This window comes from Brachyistius frenatus, unplaced genomic scaffold (assembly GCF_029030835.1).
Source record: "Brachyistius frenatus isolate BFR_SWC_R1_liver_20210118 unplaced genomic scaffold, ASM2903083v1 Contig_24, whole genome shotgun sequence".
NCBI lineage: Eukaryota > Metazoa > Chordata > Actinopteri > Embiotocidae > Brachyistius > Brachyistius frenatus.
Genome location: NW_027210623.1, coordinates 2422214 through 2438308, shown reverse-complemented (window position 1 = coordinate 2438308; position 16095 = coordinate 2422214). Strand labels below are relative to the sequence as shown.

General features: G+C 40.6%; 1 protein-coding gene across 1 annotated transcript; it reads right to left on the bottom strand.

The window, feature by feature from the left end:
• Positions 1-1007: 1007 nt before the first annotated feature.
• LOC138620493 (BTB/POZ domain-containing protein KCTD12-like) lies at positions 1008-2643 on the bottom strand. Its single transcript, XM_069697747.1, has one exon. The coding sequence runs from the start codon at positions 2619-2621 to the stop codon at positions 1653-1655; it is 969 nt and encodes a 322-aa protein (XP_069553848.1). The 5' UTR covers positions 2622-2643; the 3' UTR covers positions 1008-1652.
• Positions 2644-16095: the final 13452 nt, after the last annotated feature.

Genomic DNA, 16095 nt, shown 5'->3' with positions numbered 1-16095 from the left:
TTTTTTGTATTAGACTTGATCCTGGGATAGCTTGGATTTGTGCCCCAGGATCTCACAAGGGAACAGACATTTGATTACTGTACTTGTCAGCCAAAGAGACCCCCCCCCCTCCCTCCTTCCCATCCTGCTTAAGGGAGATAACAGACCTCGTCTGTGCTGCAGAGAAGGACACTCTGCTCTGCTCCGCCACATTGTTTCAAGCTACAATTTGTCAGCATTTATTCTAATTTAGCTCGAACTGGACATGAAGTCTGAGGTGAAAAAGATGAAATTTGTCAGTTGAAACCAAAGTAAAAATTTATAAAATTAGGAGTAAATTCCACGAGCGACTCGAAAACAATGGACCTCTACTGCGGTTTGAGTTAAATTACGTTCAGTAAGCATAAAATTCCCAAAAGACTTTTGAATGAAGACAACTTGTCCATCTCAGTATTTTTGGTGCAACTCATGGCTGATGTCAGCCTTTATAGGAAACACACGACTTACCGGTAGATTGTGTCCGATAAAGCGTAGCTGTTACTTAAAACTTCATCTCTCTCTCTCTCTCTCTCTCTCTCTCTCCTTGATCCAGTGACCTCCGGATTTATGTAGATATCACAATGTTAAAAACAATTACAGTAAAATGAAATTCAGGTCAAATTCTCATCAACTCTCACTCAGCTGTGGAGGATTTGATGTCTATAAGTCGAGACTTGTAAAAGTAACTGTAATTGAGGTCATTCTGGCTGATCGCACAAGAGAAGCTGCATGAATGCATCAATTTAAATGTCTATAGATGAAATGTTCTGTGAAAGAGCTCTGATAAAATGCTCTTGCGAACTTCTACAATGCTTTGTCTCTCTGGTAAACTCACAGTTCACAGTTACCAAAATGATATTGTGACCCGAGAAGAAAATAAAACCACATGTTTGTGCTTATACCAGAGGGAAAAGGAGCACTGGGGAATTAAAAAAAAAAAAGACATAAATCTGAAATAGTTTTCACAGTGAACTGAACAATGAGCTGGATATTGTTACAAAAGTCACACTTTATTTGCTGCACCTTTATATTTCCAGAGAAAACATGTACAGCAGCTTAGAGATGGCACAGAAAACATCCCAAAGAAAGCAATGGTCCTGTAAATATAAATGTATGGTATATAATCAAGTAAAAATAAAAAATAAAATTTAAAAAAAAAATCACACCTTAGAAGCCACATACTGTCGATACACAGAATCAAGGAGAATACAGGAGGAACTGCAGGTCACAACCAGACCAAAGATTAGACTATTTACAGTGCATGTCCTGGTTAATGTGTTCACCAGAGTCTCTACTATGAAATGAGGAGGCAATCACAACTTATTAAGGGTAAAAAGAAAGCAGCTCCTGACATTTATGCCACCCAGACGAACCATTAATGTCAATTATACTTAAGAACAAGAGTCTTTGTAAAGGTTATGAGGCCAACAGGCCATAAAATAACCCAAGAAAGGACCCAGTGACATATCAGAAGAGTCATTTGGTCTCTGATTTACACTACTAACCAAAGAGATTCATGTTGGAGTTTAGAGTTGCAAGGCAGAGTGACAAAAACAGAAAAGACTGATACTAAATATGAAACCGAAGAGTTCGGGATTCATTACAACTGATAGTTTGTCCCCAATCTTGCCTCTTCACCGGCAGAAAACATACTCGGTGTAGCTGGTCCACAGTTTGTCCTCCCCCGGATCGCTGCCACCGTACGAGCAGGTCCCAGTGGAGTTGCAGGCCACCATGTGGAAACCAGCGTCGGCCATCCGGTCAAACGCCTGCTCCAGAAAGTTGTACTTGAGGTAATACCTGGACGTGTACTTGTCAGGCGGTCGGTCCGGGTCTCGGCTTTCATTCAGCGTGTCCCCGAAAACCTCTTTCGCCAGAGAGATCTTGCTGCACACGGTTATTCTTGCCACCCTGCGGAATTTGGCGTCCGCCTGGATGTCTCTCCCGATGGTGTAGCTGCCTCTGTACCCGATGGTGATGAAGCCGGAGTCGGCCCCCGGAGAGCGCAGGGTTCGGTCCGAGGAAGCGGTGACCGGGCTGGTGAGCTCAGCCTCCTCCGGGTCCCCGCTGTCCTCCGCGTACGAGCTGTCCTTGCTGGCCGCTGCCAGGCGCCTCGACAGCTCCGGGAGCTGGAAGAAGTCCGCTTCTTTCTGCAGCCTCCTCTTCTCTTTGAAAAACTCGGGCAAGAAAAGATCTGAGTCCCGCAAGTAATCCAGTATGTATCGGAACAGAAAGCCGTCCCGATCGAAGAAGAAGCGGTCCTTGCTGTCTTTTGGCAGCTCGGCCGGGGAGCTCTGGGTGAACTTGGCCCACAGGAGCGAGTTGGGGACCGCAGTGAGAGTCTCCAGACGGGTCACATACACCTGTCCACCCACGTTCAGCTCCACTATCTCAGGGAAAGTTGAACTTTGGCTGTCGGTTTGTGCCATCTCTCTCCGTAATTCCCTGCAGTGACCTAACAAGGACAGAGACTTGGTGAGTTTCCTCTGTACAGAAATGTTTATACCGGTCTGGCCGTGTGGGAGGAGAAGGAGAAGGAAAAGGACGGCCAGCAGAGACATTAACTGTTCAGCGGAAAGCTCTGACAACACATAATGCTGCATTCAAGCGCTCCCTGTAAGCCTCAACTCCCCACTTCAATACTGGTGAACATCTTGGTTTGGATCATGTGATTGCCTGTCTGATGGTGTTACAGTGTGGGTGATTCCCATAAGGTTAATTTATTTGTTGATCATCAACCTTAGCCTGTATAGTCACCAGTAACTTCAATATAAATTACTATTAGTTAAAACAACATTTCTTCCTCAAATACGGAAGCAGAACAAGTACAGCGCTTATGTAACTTACTTCCACAAAATTTCACCTCCTTTTTTAAAACACTTTTCACTACATTTTTGCCAATATGGTTAAATAGAATAGCTCAATACATCCTCTACCACTTCTACTATTTTAGCATTGTTTTATAAAAGAAGCCTGTCGTGGATTATCAGATTTTTTTTAACTTGTTTTCATAAAGGCTATAAGCCAAGGTCAAATACAATTGACTCCTTTTTCATGACAGATGGTTGATCATCAGATGTGGGAACATCGTGGATCATCTTTGTTCTTTAATTATTTTACATTTTTGGTATACAACTTATTATTGGCATGTCAATCTTTTGATAAGCACTTTGAACTGCACTTACCTGTATGGAAAGTGCAATATAAATAAAGATTGATTGATCTTGTAACCAAAACTTGTATCATCTGCTGTCAGTAAATGGATTGGTACTATAGCTGCATTCACTCAAGTACAGAAATTATATTTCATGTACTTGAGTATTTCCATTTCATGCAGCTTTGTACTTCTACTCTGCCACATCTCAGAGGCAAATACTGTACTTTTTACTTTTTCAATTAAGGATGAGAAAATGTTCACTTTGAGTAATTGATTTAAAAGCAGAGCTGAAGCTGGAAAATGCATCTTCACAAAGCTGAATACAACTCAATACTGTTTTTCTGAGCTCTTTGACTTAGTATAGAATATAATCAGAATCAACTAACCAAAAATGCATAAAAGTAGTTAAAATTAGTTCAGCCTTAAACAACTACAAGAGTGATTTGCTACATGCACATTAATGCAGTGGAAATTTTAACCCCACAATATCATCAATAGTAAAACACTGACAGGGAGCATTTACTGCACATTGAGTACTTTTACATTGACTATATTTTTGCTTTTACTTGAGTAAAGATTTGAGTGCAGGGCTTTTACTTCTCGTGGAGTATTTTCAGTGTTGCTACTTTTATTTAAATAAAACACCTGTTGTATTGCCTTTATGCCAGTGACTGCTCCAAGTGAAGAGTAAGCATGTGTTACTTCAGCACAGTATACGTTAGCAAAAATGTACATGCGTTCTATTTGGACTGTGGAAACTTCAGATCATATTAATACATCCTGAGACAAGCTGCCACCATGATGAAAGTTGTAATGGCAACTATGACAGCACTCTCTATTCTTTATGTTTACATAAAACACCCCAATGTTAATAACACCTTATATAACCTGTCACATAAAATAAGTGGAGTCACTATAAACAGTTATAGTATCTGGAGACTGTAGTCTCACTTCAGGATCTGTTTTGTATTGCAGGAGTTCTGGAGCTTTTGATCGTGTCACATGGTCCTCTGGCAGGATTTTGCTAAGATACTCCTCTCTGAGCCCTTCAAGGACCTTTCTTCAATGTTGGCTTCAAAGTTGTGCTCACCAAAAAAGTGAATTCAAATCATTTTTGCAATTTTATGAGAACTGGGTGAACTCCATCTGCAGGAAGACTGTTTGATGTCTACAGCTACTAAACACGCTTATAATGTTTTATGGTTGTTATTATAGGATTTAGGACTAAGTGTGTGGTGATTGTAGCTTTAGTTTAGAAAATACAGAAATGAAGGGGCATTATATTATTTATTATGGGAGTACTTCTTGGCCGTGCAGGAATCAAACTCATCCTCAGGCCTCCCACATTTTAGTTGAGAGGCAAAGATGCATTGGGTTTGACAGGAAGGAAGAAATATCATCTTTGCAAGGAGTCATTCCCTTGTTTTGAAGATGTAGTAGTGTGTGTGTGCTTGGGTTTTTGTGTGTACACCCCTGTAGAATAGGTTCAGTACACAGGATGTACCAAAAACCTCCACTTTAAAAGCTAAAATAAAGCTGATCTGATTGATCTGTGATGTCTCTAAAATCCCCTGAAAAGACACTGCACTTTTCCACAAACCCACACAAGTCTTAACTCTGAATTGATTTCAGCTTAACACCAAAGACTTCTTTGATCTAGTCTTGAAATGTTGGCTGTGTTCATATTTCAGTCCACACCAGGATTGCTGCTGAGGATGACCGTTGACATCCTACATTATCATCGTCTCAGTCCAAGATCTATTTGGTCTGTTGTCTCCAATGTCAAATTTTGTTTGATTCACAAAGCACATCAGATGTTAATAGGAGAAATAGCAGATTAAAAAAACATTATTGTTGTAATGTCACTTAGAAACAAAAGAGGTGTGAAACAGGTGCAACATTAGCCAGCAGAAATGGATCATAATACCTGAGCAAGTAATCAAGCTCAATCAGGAGTGTTGCAGTTAAGTTGCTGTTAATACAGCTGTTCAATAAATATGAAATAAATCTGCAGAAATTTAGCCAATCTGATATGCAAAAAAGCAAATGGAAATTCATTTCAAAAACCTGGATATCCAGTCAAATTTAATTAATAATGTGGGTTTAATAAGCTTAAAGTCGACACAAAGTTTTTGATGTTGATTCATTTTGATCCAAATTTAATGAAACATTTCAGGTTCTGGTATGATGATACGTGTTTTATCTTGACAAATTGAATGTAAGATATCTGTCCCATGCAGTCAAGATTTATGAGACATGTTGTTTCACAGGATATTTACACATTAAAATCCGTGACATCAGTTCTCTAAAAAACCTGTTGCTTCCTCTCACACTTTAAGCTCTCGGTTTAAATTGTCTCTGTATGTCCTGTCCTTCTAACGGTCCCAGTCCGTTTCAATCTTTGGGTTAGGAAGACATCTAGTGGACAGTAAACGAGGAAGCAGGTTGTTTTTACTGTAATGTTTAACGTGTTGGACTGATCGTCACTGTGTCCAACTTTTGTATTATTTCCAGATCATGACTGAAAATGTTCAAAGTAAATAAATTATTAATAGATTTTACATTATAGGCTGAAAACACAAAGGAAACTAAATAAAATACATTTCTGTTTCTCTGTTTGAGCTTTTGTTTTGTCATTTAAATATTGAATTTGTTTTGAATGACCAATCATTGTGTAAACTGCAGTCTGTTTTTTTCTACAGATGTTTGGTTTGTTTCCACAAGCCTGAAAAACAAATGTATCACAAACGCTGCTCGTAACCGGACGATTCTCTTTGTTTCTCGCTCCTGTCTCACCTCCTGTCTCTGCCATCGCTGTTAAAGGTTACCTTTTTTTTTTTTTTATCACAGGCTGGCAGAAGATAATTGGATAAAGGGAGTTGGATAGTTTAGTTCTCCAAGCATTTCCAGGAGAATATGAAGGTTACCATAAGAAGCATGACAACTCATTTACTAATCGTACATTGGAAGTTCTCTCTGTCGTTGTCTGTAATAGCAGTCCGTCCATATCCACATACTCATTAGGGGCAAGTTTAATTACAGCAAAAGTTTTTATTTGGATTTACAGGAATGTTGACATCCCGAGACTGTCACTCTACAGCGTACTGGAGTGTGACCTCTACAGCACCCGGTCCATCATCCATGTGTTGGCTCGTATGTCTCCAGATTGGTCGTCTTATTCAGTCTGAAGCCTCCCATGGACCCTGAAGCTGTAAATACAGGTGTGGTCAGGATTGCCCCAGTTGCTGTTGACCTGCAATATCACAAACTTGAAGGCTTCTTTTTCATGACCCTGAAAGACAAGACAAACAAATGAGAGTTACTTGGATGAGGATGGGAAATCAGGGATAAAATGAATACAATAATGAAAGATACACAGAGATAGGAATGAGGCCAAACTGTGAAACACATTAGCTGTGTCTTTAAATTCGCTGGTGAAATAAAATGCATGCGCATATGTTTAACAGCATGGTGTTCTATACTCACGAGTAACTTGAAGGCTTGGAATGAGTCCCCATCTTTATTGTAAATAAAGTTTCCCAGGTGGATGCCCTGATCATCTAAATTCTCCTTTCCCTGAGAGACAGAAAGAGATACACATCCAGTTGAGCACCTTGTTGTTCTCTCAATATATGAAATGTAAACAGAGCGGTACACAACATGTCTGCACTGTAACAGGAAGACATCGGTTACTTACATAGACTGAAAACTCCCTGGGAGCGCTGAAGATTTCACCAGTCGGGGACAACATCTTTGACATATGACCGAGTGTGACATAGCTGATGGTGACATTGTAAGACAGGGCAATGGATAACTTTCCCTGCTCACCTGCGAAGGCCCAGCAGTGACCTGGAAGCAGGTGTGACTGCCCCTGACGAGGAAAAGAGAGTTGAGGAGGTGTGTTGAGGATATGAAAGAATAATCTCAACTGTTATAAAGCCCCTTCAACATATCAATCTGTTCTGTGAATGTAGTACATACTTGAATAACAGTCCTCCGGCTTCTAAGTGATTGTACAGTCTGGTACGTTTCTGAAGACCCTTCACACATAATCCGTGCTCCTGCACACAAAAACAAACACAGAGAAAGTGAGAAAAGAGTCCCAGAACTAAAGGTACATGTGCGAATAACAATTGGATTCATGATTTAGATGTCTCACCCAATGACTCCAGAGCATAGTTGGGCAACATGTCTGATGGTGAAGGAAGATAGTTCATTTTGCCCATTAACTTCCACAGCTCTCGATTCTTCTCCAGCTCGTCTTGCAGCTCCTGCGGCAGCTTGTTCTGCCGCCCGAACCACAACTCATACCACTCTTTCAGTGATTTCAAGTGCTTTTTCATCCCTTCCAACATTGTGTTCATGGTCTGTAAATAAGAAGTCATTTTACACTTCATGGAAACAGCTTTGGGATACCAACATGCTGACATCATCTGATAGTGTTTGTGTGCACAGGAAGAATAAAAGACGTTTCTCTTAAAAATAGAAGTTTAAGCTGCTTTCGTTGGTCATACCGTATTCATGGCGCTAAGGGAATTTAACTTTAAAGGTGCCAAACTCTGATGGTTTCTGCACTGATGCACAATCATGTATACAAATACTGTTGGATGGCGAGAAACAAAGCATAAGATGAACAAGTTAAGGATATTTCATTCAAAGACAAACACTACAAATGTACAAGGTAGTAAATTCAAGACAACGGTTTGTGTTTGGAGATCACTTACCAAGTGATAGGGGAAGTACAAAGACGGGGAAGAGCCTGGTGGGACTCGTGCTGTTGCTGGAGTTCGGATCTTTGCGGAGCTTACGACGGCTTTTGAAAGGCCTGGTTGTAATAAAAGCAAATGAGAGATTAGGTACATTGACGAGCAGATGACTGTGCAAAACACATACATACTATGTGTCCATACAAAGCATGACATCAATATTAACATGTAAATATACTCAAGCTTACTTGTAGATATTCTCCTTGTAACAAACGATAGGCTGTCCTTCGTTGTTATAGTATCCTAAGACTACTAGTCGAGAACTTCTTCGAAACATAACTGAAGAGTCCAGAGAGGACAGAGAGGATCAGTGACTGACACACTTCATACTCACTAACTGCTACTTTATAAGTATTAGAGAGAAGCTATTACAAGCAACTCAGTCAACAGCAATAATATTAAATAAAACCTTACTCTTATTTTTAAAAAAGTGAATATCTGTTACAATATATATTTTAAACATAGCCATACGAGATCCTGTTTATACTTTTCCACCTGTGTGTAAATAACTATAATAATTTAACCTAATAGGTTATCAGGGTGAAAAATATCACTAGGAATGGTAAACTATACTAACTAAAAGCCTTTCTGACCAAGTCTGCACATTCATCAACCAAAACCATTATTTGTTTCATTACACACATAATTATTATATACAATATTATTATTAAACAAAACCTACTGAGTTTTTGTTGCTCTGTGGAGTGTTTATTACCCATCTTTGATAGAAAGAGTGACCTACCTTCTCTTTAGTAATTCTGATAGTTTTCAGTTGACTGTGTACAAACGGATTGAAGTAAGAGCGAATTCTACTTAGAATTTAACTCTCCATTACGTCATGTTCGCCAAACACCGTTGACCACAGGTAGAATGCGCCACAAACCACGCCCATACGCGCATGCGCGCCTTCAAGGCGTTGGCTTCAAAGTTGCGCTCATCAAAAAAAGTGAATCCCAAACAATTTTTGCAATTTCATGAGAACTGGGTGAACTCCATCTGCAGGAAGACTGTTTGATGTCTACAGCTACTAAACACGCTTATAATGTTTTATGGTTGTTATTATAGGATTTAGGACTAAGTGTGTGGTGATTGTAGCTTTAGTTTAGAAAATACAGAAATGAAGGGGCATTATATTATTTATTATGGGAGTACTTCTTCTTGGCCGTGCAGGAATCAAACTCATCCTCAGGCCTCCCACATTTTAGTTGAGAGGCAAAGATGCATTGGGTTTGACAGGAAGGAAGAAATATCATCTTTGCAAGGAGTCATTCCCTTGTTTTGAAGATTTAGTAGTGTGTGTGCGCCTCGGTTTTTGTGTGTTCACCCTGTAGAATAGGTTCAGTACACAAGATGTACCAAAAACCTCCACTTTAAAAGCTAAAATAAAGCTGATCTGTGATGCCTCCAAAATCCCCTGAAAATTGATTTCAGCTTAACACCAAAGACCTGTTTGATCTAGTCTTGAAGTGCAGTGTTTGCTGTGTTCATATTTCAGTCCACACCAGGATTGCTGCTGAGGACGACCGCTGACTGTTACGTTGTTTGTGATGGAAAAAGGACCGAAATGCAGGACACAGACAAGGACGTAAGAGGTAAGTGTTATTTTATTGAGGTTTCTTGAGGAGGTAAGTGGGAGACATAGCTGGCAGAGTGAAAGGCGGATCCGAAGAGACCGATGATGCTTGAGGGTGGAGGCCAGTGTCGAGTGCTGGCGGGAGGGAGCCGAGAGCGTTCATAACGAGGGAAACTAGATCAGACAACTGAGCAGGACGAGATACCAGGAAATCCAGGAGAAGAAAAATCCTCATTCAAGAGACGCGTTATATCACACCAGGTGACGCAACAATCTGGCGGAGAGCAGCTGAAGGACCGTAGTGTTTAAACAGTAGAGATTGAGGAGAAGATTGGCTGCAGGTGTGACGCTGGTGATCAGGAGCAGGTCAGCTAGAATCTGAACAGGCAGGCAGACAACAAACAAACAAACAAACAAAGACAGACAGGGAAACACGAGGCGAACGTGGAAAGACAACAAAAGGAGCCTGAGGGAGACGATGAATGATCAGGATTATAACACTGACAGCATCGCTTATGGTCCCAGTAGATCTATTTGGTCTGTTGTCTCCGATGGCGAATTTTGTTTGATTCACAAAGGACATCAGATGTTCATAGGAGAGACAGCTTATTATAAACCATCTGTACTGAGGAAACACACTCTTATTGTAATGTCACTCAGAAACAAAAGAGGTGTGAAACAGAGGTGCAACATTAGCCAGCAGAAATGGATCATAATACCTGAGCAAGTAATCAAGATCAATCAGGAGTGTTGCAGTTAAGTTGCTGTTAATACAGCTGTTCAATAAATATGAAATAAATCTGACAGAAATGTAGCCAAACTGAAATGCAAAAACGTTAATGCCTATTCAAAGAAAATGAACAAAACAGTGGAAATGTTGAAACAGATTCTGATGAAGCAAAAGTAATTTAATATATTCAGTCTAAATCCTGGACCAGTGTGCATTTAATAAGCGTAAAGAAGACACAAAATTCTTTTGAGTCATTGACTTTTGATGTTGATCCATTTTGATCCAAATTTAATGAAACATTTCAGGTTCTGGTATGATGATACGTGTTTTATCTTGATAAATTGAATGTAAGATATCTGCCCCATGCAGTCAAGATTTATGAGACATGTTGTTTCACAGGATATTTACACATTAAAATCCGTGACATCAGTTCTCTAAAAAACCTGTTGCTTCCTCTCACACTTTAAGCTCTCGTTTAAGTTGTCTCTGTATGTCCTGTCCTTCTAACGGTCCCAGTCCGTTTCAATCTTTGGGTTAGGGAGACATCTAGTGGACAGTAAACGAGGAAGCAGGTGGTTTTTACTGTAATGTTTAACGTGTTGGACTGATCGCCATTGTGTCCAACTTTTGTATGCTCCACCTTCAATGTCATCATTTGAAAGTTTAAAAAGAAATTGTTTGAAGTGAATAAAGTATTCGTAAATATTATATTACAAACTGAAAACACAAAACAGAGGGGTAACTGAAGCAAATACATGTCTATGACTGTGCTTCGGCTCCTTTGCTTGAGGTTTTATCTTGTTTGTTTGGATGTTTCTTTACACAGTTCTCTGAAAAACAGATGCATCACAAACGCTGGTCATTAGTTTTGTTACTGTAAAGTAAACGGACGATTCTCTCTTTGGTTCTCTCTTTCTGCACAGCACACTTAAATTGTCGTCCTCTGTCCAGCCTCGACCTCCTGTCTCTGCCATCGCTGTTAAAGGTTACCTTCTTCTCACAGTCTGGCAGAAGATAATTGGATAAAGGAAGTTGTTTAGTTCAGCTCTCCGGCCATTTCCTAGACAATATGAAGGTTACCATAAGAAGCATGACAACTCATTTATTAATCGTACATTGGGAGTCGTTCATTTCACTGCCTCTAATAGCAGTCAGACGCATCAGTCCATCTTTAGGTTTATATTTCTGGAGCCATAACGTATTTTGCATGAAGTGTTTTAAGTTGCTGTTTAAAACTGGTTGACATCTCCATGTTGTTTTGGTGACTGTTCAGAATATTCTTTTGATCTAAACATGAAGAAGTTCATTGTAGGTCATTTTAATTACAGAAAAAAAAATTGATTATTTTTATTTTTATTTGGATCTACAATAATTGGGTAGCTTTTTTTTGTCATTGTACATGTTTTTATAGATGTGTGTGTGTGTGTGTGTGTGTGTGTAGTGTTTTGTTACTACCACTCTCTCTCTCTCACTGAGGAATCATGTGACCTCCTGCTTGTGACATAAAGCAGCCTTCTGATGTGACACCAGCCCGACACTGCACCGTGACCTCTGCAGCACCCGGCCCATCATCCATCCTCTCCACTGATCCTCTCCCTGCTTGTGTTGGACACAGACAGAAGCCGGCGTCAGAGGCCTTCTCTTTTTCCTTATCAACAGGGATCTCTTGTTCCTTATTCTTCTTTAAGAAAACTTTTTTTTTTTGGTATAAAAAGGTAACAGTATATTTTACTTATAATATACTGTGACTGTAGTAGCCTATAGTATAACTGAGTTGTCTCTGCAAGGCTATTTTGGTAGCTAACAGATTAGTTAACGTTAACTAATGTTACTGCAAACTAATGCTGTGTTTGAATTGTAGACTACACGTAAGTCGGGCACTACATCGTGAGCACATTGGCAACCTGAAAAAAACACTTTGGACATTACATAGGTCCATTTCTCCGTGCAGTTAATTACATTATTGCTGTCACATAATCAAGACGATAAACCTTGGCTGGTGGAACATCCGTAATGAGATCATTAATTCACACCGGCATTCATTTTTGTGATAAATACATACTGAGCATATTTTCCCAGACTTATTAATACATATTGTGTACTGCATTGTGATGCACTCTTCTGCTTCAATTACACACATTTTTGTGCCACAAATAGTAGATTTGTCCTGTGGTCATAAGTATACTAGAGTCCATCCAAAATAGCTGCGTTTTAACGTTTCTCTTTAAAAAACAAACAAACAAAAAATAAAACAGCTTTCACTGCATGGTGAAAAGCAGAAGTCTGAGAAAATAAAGACTGAGATGTGAGATGAGTGAACTCGTGGTATTCATGGCCTGGGAAATGAACATTTTATTTTTTTTTTTTTTTTTCGGAAATATGCGGAAGTGCCTTAAGATGCGATTTCACCGGGTGCCACTAGAGGTTGGCTCAAAAAGCCTCCAACTCCATAGACTCCAGACTGACTCTTATTCAACTAGTCCCATCAAATTCTCAGTCAATAAAATGTCTCCATCAGTTATCTTGGTGTTGTTAAAGTCAGTCCTTCTTATTAGTTTTCTGGAGGTCCATTTGAAAACAATCCCTCATCAATTAGAAAAATAAATGTATAAAAGCCATATTTTTAAGTGCGTGTCTGTTTGATTGACAGGCCTGCGGTGCAGTCAGGCAACAGCTATCGGTGGGCGGGATGTTACTGGCAGAAATTTATAACATTTCACATGCGTAAGTGTCTGAACCAATGAGCAGCCAGCAGTGACGTCACCCTGTTGGTTTGTGAATGGCAGTTATGAAGCCTCAAGTTCGTTGTTGTTTCCAAGTTTGAGCAGTATGTGACCATATTTGGGTGAACTGGGGGAGGAGCCAGCAGTGGATCTAACTGATCTGATTGGAAACCTAGTGATACTACTGTAAGAGTAGATAAAGCTTTTAAAAAAAAAAGTAAGCTGCTGTTACATCATTGCAAGTGGTATCTAATATGTTAGCTACAAGTAACAGAAGAAAAACGTTAGAATAGTTGGTAATGTTAGCTAAAACTGATACTGGTATTCGCTAACAATAACATTGGAAATATCATGGGAAAAAAATTATCAATCACTGAGACCAGTTTTCACAAAATAATAGAGTAATTTAACCGTGTTTATTACATACAGCATATATATCTGTAAGTGCTATTCATATCCACGACAGTGTTTATGTGTTCACATGGTGGACATGAAGCAGTTGTTACTGTGGACCTCTCTGTGCTCATATGGGTTTCTTTACATGTCTGTGACATCGATGCTTGTGGCTCCGGTTGTACTCATGCTTTATGTTACTAGACAGGTGTGTGTGTGTGTGTGTGTGTGTGTGTGTGTGTGTGTGTGTGTGCGTGTGTGCGTGTGTGTGTGCGTGTGTGTGTGTGTGTGTGTGCGCCTTTAAGTTACCTCATTGGGACCTTTTCCAGTAAGAACGCTGACCTCGTCAGGACCAGGAGTCGTGGCGGGGCCAAAGCCTGGTGCTCACGAAGACAAACATCAGATCTGAGGTCCTGGTTACGATGGCAGAGGGTGAGGTGTGAATTATGGAGTGAACGGGTTATGGTTGGGTTTGGCTGTCTATAGTGAATGGAAGTCATGCAATGGCTTTGCAAGGAGATGCTGCTGAACCTCCTGTGTGTGTGTGTGTGTGTGTGTGTGTGTGTGTGTGTGTGTGTGTGTGTGTGTGTGTGTGTGTGTGTGTGTGTGTGTGTGTGTGTGTGTGCGTGTGTGTGTGTGTGTGCGTGTGCGTGTTCTCGTCACCTTCTCTCAGGGTTACATCTGCACCCTGGTGCTCCTCAATCAGCTCTAATGGATCCTCTGGCTCAGACTCAGTTGGAGCACTGATTGTGATACTAAAGACACTCAAACACACACGCACACACATACATGCAAACGCACACACACACACACACACACACACACACGCACGCACGCACGCACGCCACGCGGGACCGGGTGGGGCTGGAGGCTGATATGTGTCGTGATGAGCTAAGAGGTACGGCGACCCTGCTAACATTTTCCTTCCTGCCTTTGTCCTCTCATCTTCACTTAGTCTCGACCATTTCTGCTCCTCAGTGCAGCACCTTCCTTTATGCTGGTGTATTAATTATATTAATATTAATAATTTCATTTTGTAACATTCAACAAAATCTACATGTTATGCCTGTAAACATTTTTTTTTTAAATGCTTAAGGTTGTAAATAAAAAATGATGACACACAAACAGCATTTTCATCTTAAATCACATCTTTTCCTCTGTGTCTTTGTCCCCCCTGTAACCCTCCTTCCCCCCCCCGCTCTCCTCCTCCCACACACACACTTCATCAGGGCCCTTGTGTGTACTTGTGTGTATGTGAATGGTTCACATGGGTCATATTCACCCTCCTTCCCTTGGCGTCTTCATTCAGAGAGTGAACAGGTCCCCTGGGGCTAATGTGTGCTTTTCTATGTGTGGGTGTGTGTATACGTGTGTGTGTGTGTGTGTGTGTGTGTGTGTGTGTGTGTGTGTGTGTGTGTGTGTGTGTGTGTGTGTGTGTGTGTGTGTGTGTGTGTGTGTGTGTGTGTGTGTGTGTGTGTGTGTGTGTGTGTGTGTGTGTGTGTGTGTGTGTGTGTGTGTACGCGGCCACTACATTATTCTCCCCACTGACTTTCTATGGGATGACAAAAAATGACAGTCCATCCAGCATGCGCCTTCCTTCCTGTCTTTAGAAAAGAGATGGGCCGAGGGGAACATGTAAGCAGAGAAGCTCGCACCAGAACAAAAACACACATCAGAATATAGCGGGATAAAGATACTCCTGGTGTATTAGCATTTTGCACGTTTTCACTGAATTTTCACAATAGACCTTCACAAAATGTTCCACTCCTAAATGTGGCCTTAAAAATACATGTAGGTCACAAAACTAAAATATCTGTCAAGTAATACACCGGATAGTAAGTTTATCAGTTGGAGAGCGGTTGTTAGGCCTTTCAGGAGGACTGCTGCACACTACTAGTGGTACTTGTGGGCCTACCTGTACCACAGTTGGGGAATCACTGATCTGGAACACAGCAGTGGAAAACTGGAAAGCATATAACACTAAATCATTTACAGGACAGCACCAAACACTCAGAGGTACCGCAATACATCTAAAATGAGAGTTCTTATTGTTGGTCTCATTCAACGGAACAATTTGATTCTCATTGATCCATTGGGGCTGCCGGCCCTCCACCACTTGTGAAATCTGGTCTCACAGGACCCGAGTAACTCTTTGAGTCACAGCTCTAATTCCACATCAGTGAAGCTGATTCATGGCTCTGACTCATTAAGAATTAGCGCGTTTTCTGTGTGCAGAGCAGTTGTCTCATTCCTGCGGCGAGCCGCAGACGGTCTACCTGCAGCCGACCCGACTGGAACAAAGCCGGTTCCATAATTAAGTTCTCTTTTGGCTGATTCGATTAGAGCAGCCGTTACCTTCATTTTGCTCAAGATGCTCCTCGGCTGCTTGGAGAGACTAATGGAGGAGATGGAGAGATATATGGGAAACAATTAGACATGATATCATCATATGGACTGTGGACGTGGACGTGGACGTGTCTGTAAAAGAGCTGCGTGTTTGTGCGCGTAACTATAAATAAAATAAATAAATAAAAAACCATTTCTTTAAATTTGTATTAAAATATTGCACATATACTATCAGATACCTCAGCTTTAAATGCACATCATGTATTTTTCTTCGCCCCCTCTCCATCCCTCCCTCGTTCTCTTCCCAGTGTTTCAATTAGCTGCCTTGCAATTAAATTACAATGGACATTACTTAAAAAGGACATAAATAGTAGCCTGCCAACATGGTG